Here is a 27,708-nt window from a genome sequence, read left to right on the forward strand (position 1 = left end):
TTCAGAATTGCATTCCATCCTCAAACCGATGGTTAGTCAAATAGGGTGATTCAAGTACTGGAGGATATATTGAGGAGCTATGCTATTGATTTTCGAGGTAGCTGGAAGGATTATCTGTCGTTACTGGAGTTTTCCTATAATAATAGCTTCTAGTCTAGCATTCATATGGCACCTTACGAGGCACTGTATGGTCATAAGTGTCGCACTCCTTTATGTTGGACTAAGTTAGGCGAGCGACGTGCTCTGGGTCCTGAGTTGGTCTCTGAGACAGAGGATAAGGTTAGATTGATTCGGGATCATTTCAAAGTAACTTCTGACAGGCAGAAATCTTATGCAGATTTGAAGAGGCATGAATCCAGTATTTTGTGGGGGGACTTTGTTTTTCTCAAGGTCTCACCATGGAATAAGGTACTGAGGTTTGGTCGTAAGGACAAGTTTAGCCCTAGGTTTATTGGACCTTACCGTATTCTAAAGCGAGTGGAACCAATTGCTTATCAGTTGGAGCTGCCTGCGACGTTGGATCGTATCTATGATGTGTTCCATGTCTCCATGTTGAGGCGCTACCTTTCTAATCCTACTCATATTGTCCCTGTTGAGGAGATTGAGGATAGGCCAGACTTGACCTTTGAGGAGGAGCCTATCCAGATTCTGGATCTTAACGTAAAGGTTCTAAGGAGGAAGTCTATTCCTTTAGTGAAGGTTCTATGGCGTAATCATAACACTGAGGAGGCCACGTGGGAGACTGAGGATGCGATGCGTCAGTAGTATCCTTATTTGTTCTGATCAAGTAAATTTCGAGGCCGGAATTTTCTTTTATGGGGTAGAGTTGTAATGCCCCAAAAATTTTATTTTTGTTCTTGCAAAGGTCTGACACAACTGTGTATCTACTTCAGTGGTTAAGTGTTCTGGGTGTGTGAGAGGTCCCAAGTTCAAGCCAAGAGACAGTATTTTTGCTCCAATTTCAGCTAAAAGTTGTGTTGGGGTAAAATTCTGAGTAGTTGTGTTTTAGTGGGTTAATAGAGGGTGATTTTAAGAGATAATGGGGGAGAGGTTATCAGAAAATAATCTGATTATCTTTTTGTTGCAAAAAAACGTAAAGTTTCGATTTTCTCTCCAATTACCCAAACATTTTCTGACATTTTTTTCTTCTTTTTTCCCTCCTCTGCCAATTCTTTTCCCTAGTTGCTGCCGAAATTTCCATTATTTTTTCCCCTTCCGTTTCTCTCTTTATTTTCCAATTGATTTGGTTGTTCATCGTTGGTTGTGTGTGTTCGGTAAGTAACGGTTTTGTCTATTGTTAATCGTTCTTGGTTAATCTCTAAAAGGGGGATTCCTTTTTTATGTTTAGGAGTTAATCAAGGGACTAGTGGTTCTGAATCGTTGCTGTGATTGTGCGAAGTCGTGGTTACCCAAGCGAGGTTTTAGAGGCTTAGAAGTGCTTACACATCAAAAATGATACCAGGTGTGTACCCGAAACGCAAAAAATGGGATTTGACGAAAAGCCAAAATTGCTTGCTGTCAAGAAATAAAAGAAAATGGTGCAGAAAATTGTAGAGAAAGGAAATAAGGGTGTTATAAACTTAGAAATCAACATTCTACACTAAAATAGTTTTGGACTGTAGTAGTAGTCTGACTTTGAAAAATCATCAAAAATAGTGGAAATTGAGTTAGATGTTGAATAAAATATGAAATTAATTTTATTGAGTCTAGTTTTTCATGGAAGAAACAATGTAAGTAATGAAATTGTAAGTTATGAGATATAATGAATTTGGTGAGACAATGTCAAAATGGGTTCGGGTTCCCCTGTTCTAACTTTGGAAAAATTATCGAAAATTGTTAAAAAATAATTACGGGCTTAAATTTATATGTTTAAATCCTTAACAAATCTATTTTCAAGAGAAACAAACAGAAACATCATCCGAATTTCTTACTAAGAGATAAATAATTTTTAGTAAGGAATGGTTAAAGCTATCAAACAGCAGAATCGGGATAATTTGAAGATTTTATTATACTTACTTGATAAACTATAAAATCTGAAAATTTTATGCTAGAAAGGTATTTGAGCCTAATTTCGAAAACATCAAGCGAATCTTAATTTGGAATTTTGTAGCTTAAGATATAAATAATTTAGGGACAATGACCAAGTAGACAGCTTTGAATGAACATATAAGTAAATAGTGAAAACATATATGAATATTTAGCTAGTTTGGTTTACATTAAAAATGGATTACACGGCCAAGGCCAACTTGGGTCGAGTGGGCCACACGGGCGTGTGGGCCCATTTTTACCGAAATGTTCCTAAGGTTACACGGGTCGCCAAAGTCGACTGTGAACCTACTGTAAGGTCGGTAAGCGCTACTTAAACCCCTAAATTTGTGAGATTGACTGAATAATATATGTACTGAGGATGTTAATATCTGAACCGAATATATGTACTGAAATTGCATAATAGCATATCATCCATTGTATGTTGCATTGCATTAGGTTGAGGGTTGTTATTTGGAGAAAGTGTACTGAAAGGCTTTGAGCCTAATATACTGGCAGCTCAGCTGCAAACTACTGTTTTGTATCGCATTCAGTACTACTTAGAGTGTAGCGATGGGTGGGTTGATTATATCCCCACATGGAGTGTAGGGTTAGACGGAGATGGTGTGTAGAGGCTGGATAGGTAGAATTTTGCTACTGCATATCTGTTCCTACCATCGACATTGTGATGGGCTACTACCCACCGCATTTTTGACATCTGATCGAGATGGTCTAAGGCTCAAATCATCATCGACATGAAAAAGGCTTAAGCCCAAGACTGTTCAACTGTGCATTGTGAATAATGATTGTTCGTTTGTTTTTGCGGGATTATACACTGAGTTTATGTAAACTCACCCTTTTTTTATTGTGAACAGGTAATCCCCAGACTTAGACGAATCAGTGCAACAGAGGACTCAGCGGTGACCACATAAATTTTTGGACTTCATGGTTATCAACTTATGTTTTATGATTTAATTTTTATTGATTATTTGGGTTGTAATTTAATGACCCTCTGGGACTTTAGTTTTAAATTTTGGTTTTTATTTATTTATTTTACTTTATGGATTTATACCTGCTGGTCATAGGAAATTCAGTTTTCAAAAAGTTAAAGTAGTTTTTAAACGTATGATCACTTAGACTGTTTTATTAAAGCTTCAGCAACGAGGGATGTTTCAAAACAAATATTTTAAATGAATAAAGACGACTTCCTAAGTTCTAATAAAGGTTTACTAAAGATAATAACATGAAATGTTTTCAACCTAACAACGAAGTCTCAAAAACACTATCGTGTGACATTGCCAGATACGACGATAACGTCTTGGCTGGGTTTGGGGTGTTACATAAATATTGATAATACTTTGGCTGATTTAGGGGCTAGTATTAATGTCATGCCTTATAAAATGCTTAAACTATTAGGTCTTGGGGAACCCAAACAAACTAGGATGAGTATTCAATTAGCGAATAGAACCATTAAATATCCTAGGGGTGTTATTGAGGATGTGCTTGTTAAAATCGATAAGTTCATATTCCTCGTTGACTTTGTTGTGTTGGATATGGATAAGGGTAGGAAGGTACCTTTAATTTTAGGACAACCCTTTTTAGCAACTACTAGGACAATTATAGATGTTGGTACGAGTGAACTAGAACTTCGTGTAGGTGACGAAATGATTACTCTCCAAGGTCGTGATTTTGAAGAACATCTAGTGATCGAGATGATTTTAAATTTTCTGTTAATGTTAGTGACCATGTAGCTCAACCTTCTTGGCAGGAAACCCCTCGAGAAAATGTAATAGAGCCATGTTTCATTAAATGCAACAGAAATAGAATGACTTATGAAAAACAAATGTTACAAATCGATGAACTAGATGAATGGCGAACACATGTTAAGGAGAAACCAAAAGAGCACGATAAAGAGCCAAAGCGACGCCATGATGAGCATATGAACGGGATGAATTGATTTAAAGTTGGGGACAAGTTACTGTTGGACAAAACGGATCCTCAAATTGGTCATTCGGAGCTTGAAGCAAACGGATTAAACCCCTTTACAGTACTATACGTTTTCCCCTATGGTATAGTCGAGGTAACTCATTCTGAATTCGACACATTTAAGGTAAACAATACTCGACTTAAACCTTATCTTGGTAGAATACTTGATAGCAAGAAAGAGGAGCCTTGGCTCTGCGAACCACCGTAACCGTGCGCACAAGGTAAGTTAAGCTAAGACTCTAAATAAGCACTTCTCGGGAGGCAACCCGAGTGTCTAACATTCTACTAATTCTTTTAACTTTATTTCATGTTATTTTTCAAATTAATTAAATTAAATTTTAAAAATTTTAAAAAAATAAAAAAATTGACCCACACGGCTTGGAAACACGAGCGTGTCCCAAGCCGTGTGTATAATGAGGCATTCCATAATGAGTTACACGGCCTGGCGACATGGTAATGTGACCCACACAGCCTAGACACACGGATGTGTCCTTGGCAATGTGACCCACACAGCCTAGACACACTGGTGTGTCCTTGGCCATGTGACCCATACGGCCTACACACACGGGTGTGTCCTTGGCCGTGTGAGTTTTGGACTTAATTTTTCAAAATTTTGAAGGTTACACAGCCTAAGGTGACCCATATGACCAGGAGACACGGCCGTGTGGCACACATGGCCTAGACACACGGGCGTGTCCTAATCCGTGTGAGTACTAAAGCTAATTTTTTCAATTTTAATTCAAGTCAGAGAGTTATGGGCAAGAGACACGTATAGTGCCATTTCGTTTCATCATTTTTTATTCGATATCATTTACCAAGGTCATATTTTATAATCCCTATTAATCAGACTCGGACTCAAGACGAATACACGGATCAACCAACCAACACACCAATCTATCATCGCAGTGCACCATCGGATAAACTGAAGCAAATATACTGGCACACATAGTGCATACTGCCACATGGTGCATAAACTCGTACACAATTTAATCCTCTGGCATGTCAACTATTGGATCTAGTACCCTAAGTGTATTATTTTCGTCTAAGTACACTTGTAATTTTTTCAAAAAAATTGATTAACAAAACAAATTCATTAATTACATTAATATAATTTGTATAATTGTCCTCATATGGTTTTTCATGAAAAGCAAAATGGCAGCAAATGTTGCTCACTAGTTGTCCAATGTTTAACAAATACTAAGAGGTATTACGTGGTCGGATTGTAATACATAAAGATAGCCTATATTATTAGAAGAACCTAAACATGCCCTTAGTCTAATCGAAAATGAGCAAATCGATTGAAAGACCATTATGACGTCTATCAAGTCCAATTGGGGTTAACAAATAACTAAACTAGTTAAATTAATCAAAAAGATTAACTCCTTTTAGGGGTTGTAATTAACTTTAAATTTGGGTTTTAGGGTGAATTAGCTATTAACTAACCAATTATTACCTCCCAGCCTCTAACTAATTAATTAATTGATTGATACTCGCTTATCTCTCGACCTCACTTTCTAAACCAAGATAAATTATGATTTACTCGACAAACTTATCTCCCGACCTTTGATTACTTCCTATGGTTGTCAAGCCTAGGGTTTAAGAACACGTAATTCATACTTCCTAATTATATAGGAAACCCTTAATCCTCCGTTAATCACTTCCCCATCCATTTGTTAATACCCCCTAATTAGCTACTCATGGTATCCGTAATCTCAAACTCAATCGATATAAATAGGTAAATAACACAAATAAATTGAAAGAGAAAAAAGATATAGAATAATCCATATTTGTAATGATTAAGAGCAGAATAGCAAATCTCTCGATTAGGATAATGAATCTCGTCACTTGTAAATAAAATTAAATTAAATAACTTCGATTGAATAAAAGAAATCTTAAATAGAAATCGATTCCAAGAGAAAAGAACAAATCGTTTAAGAAATTAAGAGAAAACTAAATCAAAATCCTACTCTTAAACTACGAGGGTTTTTGGATACGTCTAAGACGACTTAGTTACATCAAACCCTAAAGTCTTATTTATAGAAGTGTTAGCAGCCCGAATGAGATCTTCATGACGTCCTAGGTCTTTGTATAATTTTGATTGCGCGAATAAAAATATCCTCGAAAAGCTTGGGCTCCACGTTGGTCCTATATCGCGCCATACACAAGCTATGGCATGACACAACACTAAAATTATGTGTTCTTGAGTTCATGTTGTACTTTAGCGGCTCGAGAAGCTTGTGCATCACTCATCCCAAGTTCCTACATATATTAGGCCTTAAATTCAGCATCTTGTGCACTCAAATAAATGGATTAAAACTACCTAAGGCCCATTTCGACCTAATAAGTCACTAACAGTTACAAAATGTGTTAAAAACATTTATTTTATTAACTTTTACTACCTAACTACCAATTACTGAAAATGCAATAATTAATAATAGAAGTGCTATAAAACAAACTCCTTCAATGTGAAAATATATCAAAATGACTACTACATTTGATGTCAGGTCAAATACCCCCACACTTATGTCTTTGTTTGCCATCGAGCAAACAAAACAAACAAAACAAACGAAATAACCCAAAAAAACAAAAACAAACTAAAAACAAGAAATAAACATGCAATAAAAGAAAATGTACTTGAGCTGGCTTGATACAGGAGATTAGATTGAAGAATATTAACAAGATAATGTAAGTAAACTCATAATTTTAGAGTGATATGTAATTGACTCACAATTTCCAAACTTAAACATAGTAGTTCACTAAATTACAAAGGAATTAAATAGAAGAATATTAAGTATAGGTATCCATCAAAACAAATATACAATTATACAATTATGTTCAAAAGAATATAGGTAGCAGAAATATCAATCTTTGGCGCAATTTTCATCCAAATAAAACGTTACCTAAGTCACATAGGACTTTTCAGCTTATAACGTTCTACGGCTCAGGTTGGTTCGGAATTCAAGAAGAGGCTCAACAAAACAGCAAAGCACGAAAGTAGTTTAGCACATTATATTATCCCCTATACTTTCCCAAGTGTACGTTTAGCTCACCACCTTATATCCACTTCTCTCGCCTTCTTTATTTCCCCATTACTGAGGCCTAGTATAGTATTCATGAGTAAAATCATCCAAGCTCATATTTTTCACAAATGTGAGCACATTTTTTTCCATCTCACTTTGCTTTTATTTTTCTCTCTTTTTTTTTCTTCAAGATTTTCTTGATTGGCAATTTGCCTTTTTTCTATTTTTTTTCCTACAAGCTAAAAAATTTTGTACTCACTATACCATACAATTCCTTAGTTTCACTCATTTTTTTCTTTTGAAACCATTGTGATGTATCTACCTACTCCCTCAATATCAATGGTCGGACGTCTAAATCTGTGCAAGGGCTAAGAAAATAAAGGATCAAATAAAATATTCTTTAGGCTTAAGGTTTCATTTCTGGTTCATTAAGGAACTAGATTCAGGCTTTAAAATAGGTACTACAGAAAATATTTCAGGATAGCTTTTTGGCTCGAAAAATTGTCTACCAAACAATGTCTTAAATCATCCCTAGGTGATTCCATACATAGATTAAATCAGTCAAGTCTATCAATTTTTACAACCTATAATTCAAGTAAACATGCATGTTATTTATATATCTATTTATCATGTGGTATACTTAACATCTTAAATCTATTCACAATGTAATAAATTGAACTAATTAGTCTATAATTAGATAATTTAGAATCAATTATTATCAAACTAAATTTATAATTTATTCACAAAATCCTATTAACATGCTCCTAACTAATCACTTGTATTTCTACAAGTTCAAAGCACATAGAAAACACACACAATAAAAATTTAAAAACTACTAAAAACTAGAAAAACAAAACAATTTTTTTCCTAAGTCACTCCTCACACTTTATCCGTCACATCGTCCCTAATGTGGAATAAAAGATAAAAGAAAGAGATTACCTGATTGACATGATAAGTGCAACGAAATTGGTGGGACAGACTCTTCCTTGTGGTTTTGGCTCGAAATTGTGGTGCCTCAAAAATTATGGGATTCTTACAAAGAAAAACTAAACACACAAAATTTATATAATAAAATAAAATCCTAATTAAATAAAAACTAAAATAAAAATAAAAATCATCCAAAATGTTTTATAAAATGTTAATAAGCCAGTAGTGAATTTCAAACTTCTCCATGAGTGTCAACTCGTTTGCATTTTATACGAACCTGTGAATGTTTTTATGGTTTCCGCCAAATGATGTTTACTTGTAGGCTATTTACAAGCGGCGTATTATTGTTTTTAATTGTTTTTAAATTCTTATATGTTGTTTGATATTTTGGGTTTACGTCGAGTATCCGTCGAATTAAGGTTTTGTCAATCCAGATGTTTTTAACTTGTGACACTTCATACTCAGGTCTGACGATTGGATCGGGGTGAAGTGTTATAATTTTAGTGTTATTTAAGTATAAAGACTTTCTTCAATGTATTTTCAATTTGTTGGAAAATATTTATTTTAATATTTTTAGTATATTTGATGTATTATATATTTTTTAAATTAGTTTTTATATAAAAAAAAAACTTAATACGAGTGGGTTGGGTAGGGTTCGATTTTAGCGTTTTTATTTAGGTCGAGTTTGGGCAAAATGTTAGGTCCATTTTTTAGATCGGATCAAGTTCAACCCTAGAAAATAGACCTAAATTTTTGCATTAACCCAACTTGAACTCGATCCGGCCAATGATCAGATCTAGTCGAGATCATCCTAAAAAGATAGCACAAATCAATAAATAATGAAAGAAGAATATATTATTATAGATCTAGTTTTTATGCTATAGAAATCAGATAATTTATAAAAAAAATTAAAATATTATATAATTAGGAAAGGGAGCGTGTAAAGGATGAAAGAGGGGAGAAGGGTGTGATTGAAAGGGAAGAGATCACGTGGCTTGCCATCTTTTGCCGGTGATGCTGATGGCTTACCCTCCATTTTTGTGTTTAATTATTCAACCAAAATTGTCGGAATGTTGGCTATAAATCACCCCCTTAATTTCTTCCTTTTTTTGGTCAAGCTGGTCGCTCTCTTTCTTTGAATATCCTTAATCCCCATTTACAACAATCGGATTGGATGTTACCCTTGTTTTTGATTTTCTTTCTTCATACCCCTTCCCTCAATCATTTAAAATTTGTTCATGAACCGGAATCTTTTGAAATTTTATATTCAAATAGCAGCGAGAAAGTCTTAGAAGCATAGTAATAAAAGAGACTACCATTCTAATACGGAAACAAAATTAGAAGGAATCGCAGCTTGGCTTCCTCCCAATTATTTCTACTTTCATTTCTTTCATCCATAATTGTTTTGGATTTTGGTTTTTTTTTTCAATGTCATCCACCACCTTAGTTTCCATTGAATATGATGATGTGACACTATGATATTTATATCAAATTATCACTTGAAAATCTAAAAAGTTATATTAAATATTATAACACTTTTATTTCTTTTTTAAAAAAATCAAGTGATAATGTGATATAATATCAAAATGTTACGTCATCATGCCTTAACCAAATCCGAGTGCATGGACCAAATTAGGAAAGGTACAAAGTTTCAGACTAATGTGGACTAAAAATGTTGCAACTTTTTTTCAATTTGGTCATTGAACTTCTTTTGTCCACACTCCACAATAGTCTTGGAATTTGATAGTTTTTTTTTCTAATTTCATCTATGAACTTGGATTCCGTTAAATACAATGATGTAGGATTCTAAGATTGTGTCAAATCATTGCTTAAAATTTTAAAAATGATATTAAATGTAAAAATTAAAAAGTATAAAAATTTTAAATTTTTAAAAAAAATTCAAGTAATTACGTGGTACAATCTCATAATATCACATCACCATACCTTAGCAAAATCCAACCGCAAGGACCAAATTAAAAAAGCTGCAAAATTTTAATACTAATATAGGCTAAAAATGTTAAAGGACGAAGATAGGAAAAAATAAATTATCTTTTTTTAATAAATTTTTTATTTAAAAATTCACGGATCAACTGTTTGGGGAAAAAAAACAGTTGGGAAAGGCCAATAAAAGAAATTCCACCATCACTTTCTATACCCATGGTTGAATGAAAGAAGAAAAGTGGGTCATTTTCTCTTTTAAGACCTTTTGCCTTTATCTTGCTCCTACAACTTTCTCTACATTTTTCTTTTGTTAATACATACTCTTTTTTAAATAAAATATTAAAAAAATCGAATTTGTATACTTATTTAGTATTTTTAATCTAATGTATTTATGATAAACAATTGGTGATGACTCAAGATTGATGATAACACTATGATAAACAATTATACTTATTTAGTATTTTTAATTTGATGTATTTAAATTTTGTTTTACTTAGAATTTGATCTATTTTTTTTCATTTGAATATCATATATACTTCATGTGTTATTATTAATTAGTTTCAAACTATACGTTTCATTATTTATTGTATGTTATTTTCAAACACACTCTATATTTTAAATACGTAATTCCACACTCATACGCATGTGATGGAATTTCTACTATCATTTATGATTGTTTTAATTCAGCCCAATACAAAATATAAGCTTTAAATTTCATTAGAGACTCATATTTGTTGATGGCTAAGTCAATCATATTTTATGCTCTTTCATTTTATTTTTTAAAATTATGTTATTTCTAAACTCAATATATTTTTAACTTTTATGTGATATAAATTATATAATTTATAAAATAAAATAAATTACTCATATATTAAAAAGTTAGAAAATAGATGAAGTTTAGATTAAGCCTTAAATGTTAGAGTGTAAGCTAAGTATAGGTCTTAAATAGATTTTTGTTCGAACTTATTTTTGAATTTAATATTTTTTCTTAAATACCGGATGAAACTTTAAATTTATCTAAATAATCCAACTTTTAAATAAATCTAATGTGAATTATACGAGAATTATAGATAAAACATCGTATATGATAAAATTTAAATTCTAAACCATTTTCTTGTAAATAGTTCAACAGTATCATATTGAAAAGTATGCTGAAGGAGTTGAAAAAGAAAAAATATTAATCATAAAACCCAAGTTTGGAAATTAATGGGTTTGGTGTAAAATAGTAAATGTGACATTGATTTCAGTGGACAAGATTGAAGAAAGTAAATTACCTACCTATGAGGGTCTTTTTCTTTGGCCCTTCATTCCTGTCTACCAGTTGACCATAGCATTTCCCAAATCACCACCACATCGTTTGTATTTAGATATATATATATATATATATATTAAAAAAATCTTCAAAGTATTTTTTATTAGAGTCAACAAATTCGTCAATGGATGACACAGTTCAATATGAGGAAAGTTACCTTCAATATTCAAAATCTTTACAGGGTTGGAAGATACACTAATTAGTTAGCGCTGAATAGATAAAATTTCAAAGACTTTTCTCACCTCCCTCACCAATATGAGTTATTTCCCTACCTTTACATCAATCAATATATTTTAAAAATGGATAAAATTAATATAATATGTTGTAATTACTTAGGAAGTGTGGGAAGTAGATACTATTTCTTTTTCTTTTTAAATTATAGTTAAATCATCGACACATTTTGGTTCAAATTTTGTTTATTACATACTGAATTTGCAATAAAGATATTATACCACGATGCATTTTGACAAAAAGACACTAACAATATGGACAATTAAACTAAAATGTTTAAATAGAAAATCCCAAAATTTATTCAAGTAAAATTTGACCAACAAACACAAGTGGGTGAAAGGGTGAGAAAGAACAAGAAAGCCAAGCCAAACCCATGATGTAGACCAATCGAAAAAAGTAGTTAAGGTTTTGAGGGATACCTTCGCACAGTTGCACATGCCCTAATTCTCCTCACATTCCAAACATTGTCTTTCGTTTTCCAAGCACATCAGTTCTAAAAAAATTTCATATTCAGAGTTCAGAGATGCCTTCTTTTATTGCTTAAAAATAAATTTTTATATTTTTATAATTTAATTTAAATATAATATTTTAAAATTTTAATTTTATTTCAGATTGAGTGGAATAAAAAAATATTCAAAATGAGTTGAGCCTATTGGACAAGACAAGCCACTCAGCTAGTTGAGAGTAGATTTGTTTTAAGGGTTAGGCTACAGTTATCTACAATATATAATATAATATTACTAGGTCCAAAATGTTTATTATTTGACTATTAGTAGTGCTTTGAGAATGGAAATCTTCATATGTATTCTGCCCAAATGAAAAAAAAAAAAAAAAGGTTTCCCAATTTAGAAAACCTAGAGGAAAATCACCAGTGTAATATGTAACTTGTAGCAATGTTAACAAGACGAAGAAGAAGATGATGACTACCCAGTTCTTCGGTTGCAGTCAAAAGGGTTTAAAAGAGAGAAGAAAAGAAAAAAGAGTTGACTCACAGCTTGTTGATGAAGGTGGTGACAGGTGAGAGTGGTACTGGTAGGGACATTAAATAATAAAACCAAACACTGAGTCTCTATATTATCACCACCAAGCTTTCCTTATATGAAGAAGAGGAGGAATGATCCTTTTTTATGGTTACTGATTGCTTACTGCTTTTAGTCACCAAATGGGGGCTCACATCTCCACCTGAGACACTACCTCCTACTTAACCCTCCATCCCTGAAATGTTAATGCCACCAAATACAAGCACCACATATATGTGCCCCCCTTGGCAGCACTCTCAAATTATGCCCATTTAGGGAAAATCCACACCAATTAAGTCCGATTGTTAATGCACTAAAACTCCACCACTTTAGTGAAGGATTTTCGTCTAAGGAAGCCTTATCATGTTATTAAGAGAGAGAAGAGAGAAATACTAATTACAATAATGGTCTAATTATGAATTTTATCCCTCTACTCTACTTTAATTTATCATAATCTAGTCCTCTTATTTTATGAAAAAAGTTAGTCCAACTGAGTAATAATATTAAATATTATTAATCTAAGGACCAAATTAATGTAAATCAATGGTTGAAATTCGTCTGTGTATTAAAGACTAGGCTAACTTCACAGTTGTAATAAATGATAAGGATCAAATTCTAATCAATTAAAATAAAAGGATTAACTTATCAACTTCTTATAAAGTAGAAAGATGGAATTCAGAATTAGAGCATGAATTATGATGAATGAATGATGAGTTTGTTAAACCTAAGCTAATGAAATCTAGTCTCGTTTACCCTTGAGCCTAAAGATTTAACTTTGTTAGGTAATGTTGAAAATGTTTCAATTATTAACATTGATATGATTAAAACTGTTTAGTCACGCCCCCAAAGATGCTTAATTAGTGCCAAAATATAATATTAATTCTTTCATATCAAACCCTATTTAAATTACTCACACTCAATTGCATTGCACATATATGTACTACTGAAATTGTAAGTGAAAGAAAAAAGAATAAAGCATGATGAAAGCCATACACTTGTTGAACACTAGCTAGTTGAATCATGCCTATTTTCTCCACCGTGGTGTTAATGTGATCCACCGGCCGGGGGCTCGGAAACACCAATACCCGGGACTGGTCTATAAGCGTTTAGTGACGCCAGCATGCTTAAATGAGTGTCGGTAACTGAGCCACCGCCGGCACTGATTCCGGAACCGAATTGTTGGGCAGGGAGGAGAGCCATTGGAGCGGCTAAATTCATAAAATGCACCCCACTAGACATAGTACCCCTATACATATTAGTGTTATTTGTTGAAGGAAATGTCCACATGGGATCCCCAGTGCCACTCCCACTGATAACTTGGTTGCCAATCCAAAATGTCGCCGGGATCGGATTATGACTCGTCGGAATCGAACCCGTATTAGATTGTATCAAGTAACTTCCCACCTGATTTTGTGGCGATTCTTGCTGCTCCGGCCTCCTCCTCTTCCCTATACTAGTATCCGCGGACTCGGCGTCCCGAATCTCTTGCTTAGCTTGCAAGAACGCGTTCAAAGTAGTGCTACTAGTACCAGGAAAGGTCAATGAATCTTCAGATGATAAAGCAACACCAGGAAATAAAACCCTTCGTTGCTGTTGTTGTTGTTGAGATGAATCGTCAAGGACATTCCTTTGATCCCATTCACTCCCCGTCCTCAATTTTTGTGTGGTAAAATTTGGATTGAAATATGTGTTCCTCAAGTATGAAGCCGACATGCTAGAACCTGAACTTCTTAGTGAAATATTAAGGGACGTGAAATTTGCAGGGATAGTACCTGTCCCCGTGGCAGCAAAAACCGCAGGCTCAGCTTGTTGGAGCAACCACTCAATGGTTTCACCATCTGATTTGTGACCAAGCTCCCTTGTTAGCTGGAAAACCCTAGCAGCACACGTAGCCGGCATGCGGATGCGACGGCCTCGGCCTTCCACTTTGGTGTGCCGGTCCTTGGTCGAAGTCCTCTTAGGTGGAGGTTTCTTGGAGGGAGGTTCCAAGGTTGGTTTGGAGCTGGTGTCGACGTCGGCAGGGTCGGAACGAGGTTGTTCCTTCTTTTCTAGGAGCTGAAGAGGGAAGTTCGGCCTGCGGATCCCATTTTCATCCATGATCATGTATGAGAGAGTGGGATTATATCTTTTTGGTCCTAGTACATGATCTGAAGGTGACCCTCAATTCAGTGACTTTGATGGCCTAGTGGGTCTCTTTCATTTTTGCTATATGATGTTGTGTTGTGTAGCTTGGAATTCCCTTTAGATGGGGAAGATTGAAGCTGCTGAGTTGGTTTTCATATCTCTGCACAGACCAAAGAGAGAGAGGGGATAAGGGGAAGAGGGCAAGCTTTAAGCAACAAGTACAATGAGTGAGAATTATGAGGGTGGGCTATGAAAGAAAAGCAGTGACTTTTTTCGGATGGGAAATAATTCGTTTCATTGAGGACCTCTTTGTAATTTTCTCTTTTCTATATTTCTTGTGAAATAAAATAAAATCATATTATTGTGGTTGGATAGTCCCTTGATTCAAACTCCACGTGCGGTGCTCTTTTATCATTCAATCCATAAAGACAGTGGTGGGCCCCGCGTCCCCTTACTCAAAAAACCTCAATCACTCCCTCTCCATCGTTAAATTATACAAAAGGGAAAGGCAAATTATTTAGATATAATAAAGTGGTCCCCATTCCATTCTTGTAATCATTGCCTTAATTTTAAAACTAAAGTTTACCTCTAAATAATTCCTTTACTTGTTAATGGTTTTTCTTAAAAACTCTTCCAAGAAGAAAATCCGTTTATTGGGGATGAGAGTGAAGGATACGTGATGAAAAATCTTTCAGTAGATTTCTGAGTCAATACCCAACACTTTTCAGGTCTCCATCTTTGAACATGTGAGCCATACAGTCTGCAATATTATATATGTGTGTGTGTGGTCCTTGAAAGTATTGTTTAAAAAGCTTATATACCCAAAATATGCCTTTTATTCCATTTTCCATTAAAGGCTTTCATCTCTATTTATTTTCAAGTTTTGTAGGAGCAGGGGAACATTTCATAAGATCAATAGTCTAAATCTTCCGACCAATTGAACGTTGTGCATGAGGAATGTGGTGTTAGATAAGGTGAAAGAATATAAACTTTTCTTTTATGCCAAATTTTGTTGGGACATAATAGTAAAAAGAACGAAAAATCATTCGGATAACATAGATAAATATAATGTAATTACGCATTGTCAATCAAATACGTCTAAAGAATTAGAATTAGAATTCTTTGTAATTATAAGAGGATGCAATTACTAGTTTAGTAATTATAGTTTTATCCAATTATTTTGTGGTGTCTAAGCACACTCTAACTAAAAAGAAAATCTGGTTAAAAAATTAACCTAAAACTTTTATTCAATAAATTATCGTTTTGGTCCCTCTAGTATGTTCAAACTTTAAATTTAATCATTACACTTTAATTTGGCATAAAAAGAGAGTTCTAGTCTTAATATCTAAAATCCCTTCTTCTTTTTTTCGAGCAATCAATATATTTACTCATACTAGTGTAAAACTTAACTAATTTTACATACTTATATGTAAATTTTTATACGACTAATATTTTTATAATTCATCCGTAAGCATGAATAAAACAACTTGAATTATACCATATGTGTATATGTATACATATAGTACACATAAGAAAGACCCACCAGCAAAGAGGAATGAGAGAGAAGGCATAGCACGTCTAACCCATGTGCCTAACAGGCCGAAGTGTAGCTTAAAAGGGAACAAAAACAAGCACATTGCCTAAAATATAGCGACTTCCAAAATCTATTTCAACAACCAACATACCTAACTATCTCATAATTCCATCTTCTCTAATCATTTTTTCCCTCTAAATCTCCACTAATCACCCTTCTTCCTCTTGATTATGACCCTTCCTTAATATGTCACCTTTCTTGTTTTAACTTTTTCATTTCTTTTTTGTTTTACTAAATCTTCGTGATTTTGAAGGGAAAAAAACCCCAGTACATTGTCATTTCAAGTTCCCTACACCTTAACATGCATGTAACAAAACAATGGTGTGTACGCAGACAGTGGCATTTGCCTCTTTGGATATATGGTTTAATTCTTTTTTAGTCCTCTTAAATTTTAATTATTTTTAGCTTTTATGTTAAATGAATAATTCTTTAGCTTTATCTTCCAAAATTTTTAATTTTATCCTAATCACTCTTGAGTTGAAGCCTTGTTAAAAGAAAATCATACAGCACAATGATTCTTGATATGAAACCAATAATGTTAAAGTTGTCCTGATGAACACCACATAGAAGAATTAATACTTTTTTATCTGAAACTTTACAAATGTTATATTTTATGTAAGTAATAATAAGAGTTGAGGGTGTACGCATGGACAAGGGAAGTTGTATAAATTCTATTCAATATTACCTTTTTAAAATAATTTAAAATTAATATTTTCTGGCAAGCCGATTGTAAAAATAAATAAAGGGTCTCATATGCAGTATATCTCACATCGTTTTATCTTTTCATTCATCAAATTATTGATATTATTACTATTTTGCATTTGATCTAAGCAATTTTAGCATTAACTCTTGGACCAATAATAATGGGATTTGGACCACAGCAGTGATGTACAAAAACATGCAATCATCTTCATTTCAATACAAAGTGTTTTTTTATTTTTATTTGGGTAATAGAAGAAATCCTATGTGGGTGTTCCTCTTCCGCTTAAATTTATTAAATTTAATTATGTAAAAGAATTTGTTTTTTTTTTTTTTTAAATTTCTCTTAAATCAAATTTTGCCTAAATTCCAAACAAAGTTTATAAATATATGAGTGGAAAATAGTCCCCCATTGGGGAAGAGATCACGTGGCTTGCCATCTTTTGCCGGTGATGCTGATGGCTTACCCTCCATTTTTGTGTCTAATTATTTAACCGGAATGTTAGTTGTAAATCACCCCCTTAATTTCTTCCCTTTCTGGGTCAAGCTGGCCGCTCTCTTTCTTTGAATATCATTAACAACAATCGGATAAGATGTTACCCTTTTAACATCTGTTCATAAATGAGAATATTTCAGAATTTTTTTGAAATTTTATATTTTATTTTATTAAGTTTTAATTCAATTGGTATTGATATTGTTATGAGTGCGGGAGGATGCGGGTTCAAGTACGCTCAAGCGCATTATCCTCCTATTTTAAGGGTGTAGATATTATAATAATAGTAATAATATTTTTGCTGTGTTTGAATAGTGGAATGACAAATGAATATAATTATTAAATGTGATTATAAATTTTTGTATAATTTGTAATGTATTTGAAATTTTATATTCAAATAGCAGTGAGAAAGTCTTAGAAGCATAGTAATAAAATTAGAAGGAATCGCAGCTTGGCTTCCTCCCAATTATATCAACTTTCATTTCTTTCATCCATAATTGTTTTGGATTTTGGTTTTTTTTTTTCAATTTCATCCACCAGCATGATGATGTGACACTATGATATTTATATCAAATCATCATTTGAAAATTTAAAAACTTATATTAAATCTAAATAAAATATTAAATATTATAACATTTTTATTTCTTTTTTTAAAAAAATCAAGTGATAATATGGTATAATCTCAAAGTGTTACGTCATCATGTCTTAACAAAATCTAAGTGCATGGACCAAATTGAGAAAGGTACAAAGTTTCAAGACTAATGTGGACTAAAAATGTTGCAATTTTTTTTCAATTTGGTCCTTGAACTTCTTTTGTACACACTCCACAATAGTCCTAGAATTTGGTAACTTTTCCTAACTTGGCCCATGAACTTGGATTCCGTTAAGTACGATGATATAACACTCTGGGATTGTACCAAACCATCGCTTAATCTCAAAGTGGCACATCATCATACCTTAGCTAAATCCAAATGCCAGTACCAAATTAAAAAAACTGCAAAATTTTAATACTAATATAGACTAAAAAAATTGAAAAGGAGCAAGATAGGAAAAAACTTCCAATCCAACAACTAAAAGTTACTTTATCTTAATTAATAAAAAATTTGATTTAAAAAATTGACAGATTAACTGTTTGGGAAGAAAAAGGCTGGCTAAAGCCAATAAAGAAAATTCCACCATCATCCATGGCTGTATGAAAGAAGAGGAGTGGGTCATTTTCTCTTTTAAGACTTTTTCCTATGACTTCTCTACCTTATACTCTTTTTTCTTTTGTTCATATATATTTCTTTTTAAAAACAAAAAAACCCTTTTGAAACGCCTTCGAAATTGACTCTAAAAATTTTGTGTACAAAAATGCAATGGCCAAGTCAAGCAAATATATAGAGAAGAAAATTCAAATGCAAATAAATGTTAGGCCTAATTGAGTAGAATATTTTGTACAACAAAAATTTTGATTTAGAAAACAACTTTAAGACCTACTAGGTGCTGCTGTTGGCTAATAAAATGCCAACTGAGTCGGATTGAATTTATATATATCATTAATTTATATTATTATTTAAGTTTATAATTGAATTGGTATCAATAAAAATGTTCATCCATAATTAAAATAAATTATATTATCTAAATGTATTTTAGTCTTTTTTATTTTAAGAAAAACCAATAAAAAGAATAAAGCATGAAAGCCATACACTTGTTGAACACTAGCTAGTTGAATCATGCCTATTTTCTCCACCGTGGTGTTGATGTGATCCTCCGGCCGGAGGCTCGGAAACACCAATACCCGGAACTGGTCTATAAGCGTTTAGTGACGCCAGCATACTTAAATGAGTGTCTGTAACTGAGCTGCCACCGGCACCGATTCCGGAACCAAATTGTTGGGCAGGGAGGAGAGCCATTGGAGCGGCTAAATTCATAAAATGCACCCCACTAGACATAGTACCCCTATACATATTAGTGTTATTTGTTGAAGGAAATGTCCACATGGGATCCCCAGTGCCACTCCCACTGATGACTTGGTTGCCGATCCAAAATGTCGCCGGGATCGGATTATGACTTGTCGGAATCGAACCCGTATTAGATTGTATCAAGTAACTTCCCACCTGATTTTGTGGCGATTCTTGCTGCTCCGGCCTCCTCCTCTTCCCTATACTAGTATCCGCGGCCTCGGCGTCCCGAATCTCTTGCTTTGCTTGCAAGAAAGCGTTCAAAGTAGTGCTACTAGTACCAGGAAAGGTCAATGAATCTTCAGATGATAAAGCAACACCAGGAAATAAAACCCTTCGTTGCTGTTGTTGTTGTTGAGATGAATCGTCAAGGACATTCCTTTGATCCCATTCACTCCTCGTCCTCAATTGTTGTGTGGTAAAATTTGGATTGAAATAAGTGTTCCTTAAGTGTGAAGCCGACATGCTAGAACCTGAACTTCTTAGTGAAATATTAAGGGACGTGAAATTTGCAGGGATAGTACCTGTCCCCGTGGCAGCAAAAACCGCAGGCTCAGCTTGTTGGAGCAACCACTCAATGGTTTCACCATCTGATTTGTGACCAAGCTCCCTTGTTAGCTGGAAAACCCTAGCAGCACACGTAGCCGGCATGCGGATGCGACGGCCTCGGCCTTCCACTTTGGTGTGCCGGTCCTTGGTCGAAGTCCTCTTAGGTGGAGGTTTCTTGGAGGGAGGTTCCAAGGTTGGTTTGGAGCTGGTGTCGACGTCGGCAGGGTCGGAACGAGGTTGTTCCTTCTTTTCTAGGAGCTGAAGAGGGAAGTTCGGCCTGCGGATCCCATTTTCATCCATGATCATGTATGAGAGAGTGGATTATATCTTTTTGGTGGTTTGGCTCTCCTAGTACATGATCTGAAGGTGACCCTCAATTCAGTGACTTTGATGGCCTAGTGGGTCTCTTTCGTTTTTGCTATATGATGTTGTGTTGTGTAGCTTGGAATTCCCTTTAGATGGGGAAGATTGAAGCTGCTGAGTTGGTTTTCATATCTCTGCACAGACCAAAGAGAGAGAGGGGATAAGGGGAAGAGGGCAAGCTTTAAGCAACAATTACAATGAGTGAGAATTATGAGAGTGGGGTATGAAAGAAAAGCAGTGACTTTTTTCGGATGGGAAATAATTCGTTTCATTGAGGACCTCTTTGTAATTTTCTCTTTTCTATATTCCATTATATAATTTGTATGATTTTCATTATGAAAATAAAATAAAATACAATAACCCTAAGCTTTTATTTATTTATAGAGAGAGAGGGAGAGAGATCAGATAATTGGGGTTGGACAATCCCTTGATTCAGACTCCACGTGTGGTGCTCTTTACCATTCAATTCATAAAAGACAGTGGTGGCCTAAGGCTGAGGCCCCATCCCCTTAACTCTAAAAACTCAATCTCTCTCTCTCTCCATACAAAAGAAAAAGCAATTTATTTAGATATATATGACATAATAAAGTGGTTCTCATTCCAGTCTCGTAATCATTGTCTTCTGGCTTTGGTGTTAATGTTTAAATAAAAGTTTTGCAATCTAATTTACCGGTAAATAATTCCATTAATTTTATGGAGGATTTAAAGTGATATTAATGAAACATTGGCTGAATAACGAAGTCCAAGTCTTGAAATTTCATATCTCATATTCAAATTTTATTTTAGGCAAATTTATGGTTAACTGTAAATATTAAATAAAACTAATTACTTTTTAAAAATAAACAGGCTTAAATGGAAATTAATTACAATTATAGATTAATTTAGATAAAATTTGAAGTTCATGATTTAAAACGAATCAAACTTGAATAATTAACCATGTTTGTACCTAACCCGATTAAATAAAAACCTCTAGTACATAGTTCTATTATGATCTTAAATGTTGGTTGGGTGGAAAACAGGTTAGATGGAGTTGAGACGAAAATTAGAGTAGAGATTTCTGTTTTGGTCTAAACTAGGATTTAATGTTTTAAGCATTGAAGTTTAAAGGGATAAGTCGATCTGAAGTATTATAAATTCTTTGGTGACCCACAATCCAGCTCACAGAATGAAAAGTCCTTCTCCAGTCACACTGGCAAAGTTGGTGGGTGGGCTGACACTGCCACATCACTCTCTCGACAGTTGGAATCTTCTTTAAGGGATGACGTCATCCACGCCACGTGGAAGCGTCAAGGTGGCCGCACCGCCTCCTCTTCTTCTTCCTCCCTCCAAAATCTTAGGGCTGATGTCAACAACACTGTGACAATGGAGAAAAGAGAGAAGAAGTTGGGTCACATCATATCATGCATGACTTTTTAGCCACCGCTCTCTGCTTTTGGGATTTCCGTTATGCTTACTGAAAATGAATGAATGGATTTGTGGGCTACAGCCTTAGCCTTAGGCTTTAGGCTACGCATTCTAGTTAAATAACCAAAATTTAATTATACTTCTTACTATTAATTTATCAAAATCCAATGAAGACAAACACACAACCCAAAAAGCCATTTCTCCCATATATCAATATGTATTAAAATCTGTTTTAATTTCTTATATTCCTTTTTATTTCAAACTAAAAAAATTTAATCTTAAAAATATAAATTAAATTATTAACTTCATTAAAATCCTATTAAATCCATTAAAGCATGCCAATAAATTTAATAAAAAATTTAACCGGACATTTATATTTTAAGCCACCCCAATGCATTAATAAATACTTAATGGGACCACCTAACCTCTAAATTTCAAACTAGGTGATTGTCACATGATTGACCATGGAATGATTTGGGGAAAAGGGCTTTAATATTTTCCAAACTTTACACTATATACGTCAAGGTACTACTATTATTTTTCTTATCCTTGAAGAACTATTTTGGGGGTAAATTCCAAACAACATTGTCTTAGAGAAAAAGACAAATTATAGAGCTCTAAATAAATATGGTTGGCCGCCAGTGACTTAGGGAATAATAAGTCATATATACAGAAGTAATAATTAGTTGGAAAGTTCTCAAGAAGGATGGAGGTAAAACGAATCATTTGAACTCTAGATGACTCCATACACAAGTTCAAAACTAATTTAAATCTAAATTTTACACGTTCCTAATTTGATATTTAAATTTTTTTGACCTAATTTAATACTTGAAAATTCTTTTTTATCCAATTTGATACATAAGCTTCACAACTTTTTCCTAACGGTGTTAATTTTTTTTTAATGAGAGAACAAAAACAACTAATATATGACCAACATGTGACCGGACATGAAATTTAATGACAAGAATAATTACATTAAGGCTGAAATTATTGACTACTAATGTCAAGAACGATTCAAGAAAGACCACATGCTTAAAACATAGTCCGATCTTTACAAAACCCTCAATTCCACAAAAATATCATCAATATTAGAGAAAATGTGTTAATTTTTTTTTTTTTGCATTAAGCTATGGTTAATGAATTAATATTGACTAAGAAAATAAGAGTTTTAAAACCAAAATAAAAAACCATTAATAAATAAATTAAAGTAGAAGTGACTGAACATTTAAAATACAAAAAAATCATTCCATCTACAACATATCAATCATACATTAATTATTTTTGTTACCTAAAAATATAACATTGTTAGTATAATGAAGTAATTTGCATAACTTTCGACAAGTTCAAATACCAAATCAAACCAAAGCAAAAGATTAGGTACCAAATTAGGAAAAAGTGTCGAGTTCAGATACTAAAATTGGACTCGAGAAAAGTTCAAGTACCCAACTAAAAATAAGTATCAAATTTGGATACCAAATTAAGAAAAAAGTATCAAATTCACGTACCAAATTGAAACAAAAAAGTCTATGTACCAAATTAGGAAAAATAATTGAGTTTAGGTACCAAATGTTATATTAAACCAATCTAAAATAACCCAAAAAAATCTAGAACTCAAATTAACGTACCATGACACATTGATCCGACCTGCCTAAATATGAGGTCTGTTTCACAGTATTAAACCTCTCTTTCTGTAAATGAATCCTTCTGGGTTTTGGACGAAATGCTTTATTCGGGATCCTTCAAAATCACCATCGAATGAACACCACAGCCCAAAGATCAACAAAAAAAATTACATTATTACATTGTGGTGTGTGTAGTATTACTTTTGACTAAAAGCACTCTTTTTACAGCAAAAGCAATACTAAACAAAGTGCTTTTACCATCAAAAGTCTTTCTGAAAGCACTGTTGAAATTACAAGCTATTACATGATACACATGAATAAATGTTCTACAATTTCTAAAACGTGATCACAAAGGGTTCAGGGACCCCAACATAAATATAAAAACTGCCGAGGCATATAAAACATCAACATTGTTTCAGGACAAAAAAGAGGTTACTTCTTTACCTGCCAAGTAGCAGCCTTTTAGCGCATCTCAAACACTAGGGCTAAAAAGGCCCCAGTCATTTACTTTGAAGTTTGTAACAGCTAGTTTAAAGATTTCAACCATCGGCATGAATCCAGATTGCGTCGCAGGAATAGCTAATCCTGCACCAACTGCACTAGCGCTTTCACTCAATGGACTGCAATCATAATAGATGGTAGCAAAAGTGTCATACATAAATGACTGTGTAATTCCAAAGTCGATGGGGCAATCAGAACTTTTGGTCACATTACTTCCCAACAAGTTAAAAAAGAAACAGTTACTGAAACAGGTTTTTAATATCATGTTTGCTATATTAATGTCTTAAATGATAAAAGAACAACAAAATGAGATGTTATGATATTCCTATACAGAAAAAACAGCGGTGAAGCGTTAACACTTACTTTATCACGATGGGCTCATATGCAGTGATCAGAACATCTGTTCCTACTTCCTTAAGACGTATGTTTGCAAGATAGACCTTCAGGGATATTCATCAAGAAACCATTTTTCAATTTAGAACTGAATAAAAACTGCGAAAGCTGAAAACACAAGAAATGCTACCTTGATAATATTCTGAGCTTCTCTTCCTTGCCGTCCCTTAGAAACAGCCTATGCATAGAAGGGATTAAAAGATATGAGAGACAGATGGGAAGCAATGAAAGTCAAGAACTAATATCCAACCACCAATCTAACTGGTGTTATAGTAACCAGGCATCAAGACACATATTACTGTCCCAGACAGTCTACAATGAACCATTTGACAGTCTTGGCAATACAGACTAACAACAATAAAGCAATACCTTTTGCTTTGCTCTAACCAGGAGAAATTGCATCTGGTATTGGGGCGGATCAATCATAGCAAAAAGTTCATGACATTGAAGATAAAGGACATGCACCCAAAATTTAAGACTAATTGTTTCAGAACTTCCCAACACAAGTTCAGAGTTCAGACCATTACCAACAGTTTTTTTTACCTTGCTAATATCATCTAATCTTACAATTTCAGTCAGTCAATAATCGAAACATTATGCATCCCCTCTGTATTAACATAAAAATATGCTAGAGGCAATCAACCTAAATTTTAGCTTTTACACCCGCACATGCATATACATAATAGCACACACAATGAATGAACACATTATCATTTAAGTCAATGAACAGCTCATAGAGAGTATCCAATCTGACATAGTCTGGTAGAATTTAAAGGTTACTGTGCCAAGCATGTAAATTAAGATGATAGAATGTTAAGAGTAAGAAATATCGAGACTCGAGGAAGAGAATAAAGTTTGGCAAGGCAGATATTTGTGGACAGCAGAAAAATGAAAGTTGAAACTAGTAACAATGGAACTCTAAGCAAATGTCTGCTAAAATGACTTGTACCATTTGGCCAACTGCAGTTGTAACAATGGCTGGAATGTTGTTGTAACACAACCCAGGAGCCTCAACCACTGTTGACCGCTCAAGCAGCTGAAACATATAGCAAGAAAGAAAATGTTAGGCCTACAACCATATCAAGTCTCAAACAGTTGCCAAGCAAATAAAAGAATGTGCAGAAACAATGTACCGAATGTCTTTAACATCAATTGGACCTAAGGAAACATGAAAGACAACCAGACCAATGCATAAAACACAGTATCCTAATTGTCAAAGAACAAGTAGAGCTTATAGTTCTTATTTCATTAACAATGATATAGCCAATTAGCCATACAGGCAAAACCAATCATTTTTTGAATTGGGGGTAGGGGCAGAGATGTGTGAAGGATTGAACAAAGCTTTTGATCCATAGAACACAAGAATCTTTATCCTAGGCCAAGAGGTTATCGGCCAAAAACCAATCATTCTCTTTTGTGGAGTATACTCCATAATCCAAAAGAAAATAAATTTAAAATAAAGAACCAAGAATTAAAAATGTAGTACAAGGGAAAAGAAAACTATTTAGACCACTATATTTAGACCAGATATCCTATAAAAGTTTGAGGGCAGTACTGTTAGCTACATTCTAATGCCATAAACCAACAAATCCTATATTGGGTAATGGAACGATGTAAAATTCTCAAATGATAAGCCTATATCTGTAAAATCAAAATTGCTTTAAATTACACTTTCCTAACTACTATAGAATCGAGAAAATGACATAAGAGAACATAAAAGGCTACCGTGAATCCTTCACCATCTTGTTCAATGGCAAGATCTTGAATAAACCAGACAGCACTCCCTTCATCTCCAACGTCATGCTTGTAATCTAGTAACTCAAATACTAAGCTCTCATCACGTGCAGGGTCCACAAAAACCTCCTTTAATTTCAACACACACACACACGAAAAGAAAGACTATCAGATAAATAAACAAATTAAAAATAAAGAGTACCAAAAAGGAAAACAGAGAACGATATACTAACCTGATGATCGGGAACTTGCCTGATGTTACTGACATCCTACAATAATGAACAATGTTAAAAACAGAGTTTAGTTATATAATTATTGTAATTATCTAGTTATAATCTCTCTACCATGCTGAAATTTAAGATTTAATCTTCTACTTTAATTGGGCATGATTTGATCTTCTCCAAACTGAAAACACTTATTTATTTGCTGCCGTTAAATTGATCGCATGAAATTCTTCTCAAAACAACCTTAAGTGCATTTGACTTACATTCGTTGAATTTGAACATGGTTTAATATTTTCACGTTACTCCGATACTGTGATAAAAAAAAAATTATATGCCATTACTTTTACAGAAATCACTAAAAGTGTCATCAAACGTTATAAAAGACAAAATAATACCAAATTAAAATTGAAAAATTAAATTCAACATGGTGGAAGGACTAAAATCAGAATTGAACCTACTATAGAGCATGAAATTGAAGAAAAAATAAATAAAGTAACCTGAAATCTAAGAGGAAAAGTAGTTGAGATTGCTCCACCGAACAAAGGCCTTTCAGATAATAAATCTGCAGACATTTTTACTGAAAATGTCCACTGAACGGAAAATCAAAAAAGAAAAAAGAAATGGCGAAGAACAGATTTTTACTAAGAGACGACGCGAAGACGAAAAAGTGTCCGGGTTTTTTTTTTTTTTTTTGAAGAATTTTGTAGAAGACGCGGGTTTTTTTTCTGTATGGTGCTTTTAATATAAAGGACTGTTTAGGAGAGCGTTTGAATTACGCCATCTCTGTCTTGGAATTTAAGCTAAATAATAAGGGTAAAAGAGTGATTTTGCTTAGTAAGCCCCCGGAAGGGAAAACGACGTCGTACTTGATGATAAATTCGTTAACCATGCAAGCCCGTTAGGATAAGAGAAAAACCGTAAGCTACTCGTGTTATTTTTATTTTATTCATTTTAATTAAAATAATTATTATAATTGGTTATTTCTAGAGGTGTTCATGGGCCGGGTTCGGGCCGGGTTCATAAAAAATTTTGAGCCTGGTCCTAGGCCGGGCCCGGCCCGAAATATGGGCCTAAGATTTTGCCCAGCCCGCCCGAAAAAATCATAAGCCCGGCCTGCCCGCCCATTTTATTTTAAAATTTTAAAAATTTTAAAAATATTTTAAAATATTTTAAAATTATTTTTAAATTAAAAAAATTAAAAAAAAAGTATTTTAAAAATATTTTAAAATTAAAAAAGTATTTTAAAAATATTTTAAAATTAAAAAATTAAAAAGTATGTAAAAATATTTTAAAATTTAAAAATAAATATATTTATTATATCGGGCGGGCCAGGCCGGGCTAAAAAGTGGTGCCGAGGTCTGCCCGCTTTCTAAACGGGCCTCATTTTTTTGTCCAAGCCCATATTTCGGGCCTATATTTTTACCCAAACCCTCCCATATTTCGGGCGGGCCTTCGGGCCGCCTTGCCCATGAGCACCTCTAGTTATTTCTATTAAAAACTTCATTAATCTAATAATTGATTATTGATATGAAATTTATTAATTTTTTACTAAAATTAGGAATCTCTCTATAATTAGTTCAAATAATTTTTTATTTGCAACATGA

The 27,708-nt window shown here is 33.6% G+C and overlaps 3 protein-coding genes across 4 annotated transcripts; all 3 read right to left on the bottom strand.

Moving 5' to 3' along the window:
* Window positions 1-11,717: 11,717 nt before the first annotated feature.
* On the bottom strand, window positions 11,718-14,819 carry LOC105783915 (transcription factor TCP15). Its single transcript, XM_012609626.2, has 2 exons — window positions 13,455-14,819; window positions 11,718-11,935 (listed from the first exon to the last, which is right to left on the bottom strand). The coding sequence occupies exon 1, from the start codon at window positions 14,562-14,564 to the stop codon at window positions 13,506-13,508; it is 1,059 nt and encodes a 352-aa protein (XP_012465080.1). The 5' UTR covers window positions 14,565-14,819; the 3' UTR covers window positions 11,718-11,935; window positions 13,455-13,505.
* A 4,163-nt stretch (window positions 14,820-18,982) lies between these two features.
* On the bottom strand, window positions 18,983-20,435 carry LOC105785034 (transcription factor TCP15). Its single transcript, XM_012610964.2, has one exon. The coding sequence runs from the start codon at window positions 20,167-20,169 to the stop codon at window positions 19,072-19,074; it is 1,098 nt and encodes a 365-aa protein (XP_012466418.1). The 5' UTR covers window positions 20,170-20,435; the 3' UTR covers window positions 18,983-19,071.
* A 2,634-nt stretch (window positions 20,436-23,069) lies between these two features.
* LOC105784105 (uncharacterized) lies at window positions 23,070-26,829 on the bottom strand. 2 transcript variants are annotated; one of them, XM_052626085.1, is made up of 8 exons: window positions 26,602-26,829; window positions 26,114-26,149; window positions 25,872-26,009; window positions 25,096-25,182; window positions 24,277-24,324; window positions 24,117-24,193; window positions 23,697-23,872; window positions 23,070-23,367 (listed from the first exon to the last, which is right to left on the bottom strand). In XM_052626085.1, the coding sequence occupies exons 1-7, from the start codon at window positions 26,674-26,676 to the stop codon at window positions 23,725-23,727; spliced, it is 609 nt and encodes a 202-aa protein (XP_052482045.1). In that variant the 5' UTR covers window positions 26,677-26,829; the 3' UTR covers window positions 23,070-23,367; window positions 23,697-23,724. The 2 variants fall into 2 exon arrangements, with proteins under 2 accessions (XP_052482045.1, XP_012465353.1); XM_012609899.2 differs by lacking the exon at window positions 23,070-23,367 and having other exon boundaries at window positions 23,407-23,872; window positions 26,602-26,828.
* Between the last annotated feature and the right edge of the window lie 879 nt (window positions 26,830-27,708).

This window comes from Gossypium raimondii, chromosome 13 (genome assembly GCF_025698545.1).
Source record: "Gossypium raimondii isolate GPD5lz chromosome 13, ASM2569854v1, whole genome shotgun sequence".
In the NCBI taxonomy this organism is placed as follows: Eukaryota; Viridiplantae; Streptophyta; class Magnoliopsida; order Malvales; family Malvaceae; genus Gossypium; species Gossypium raimondii.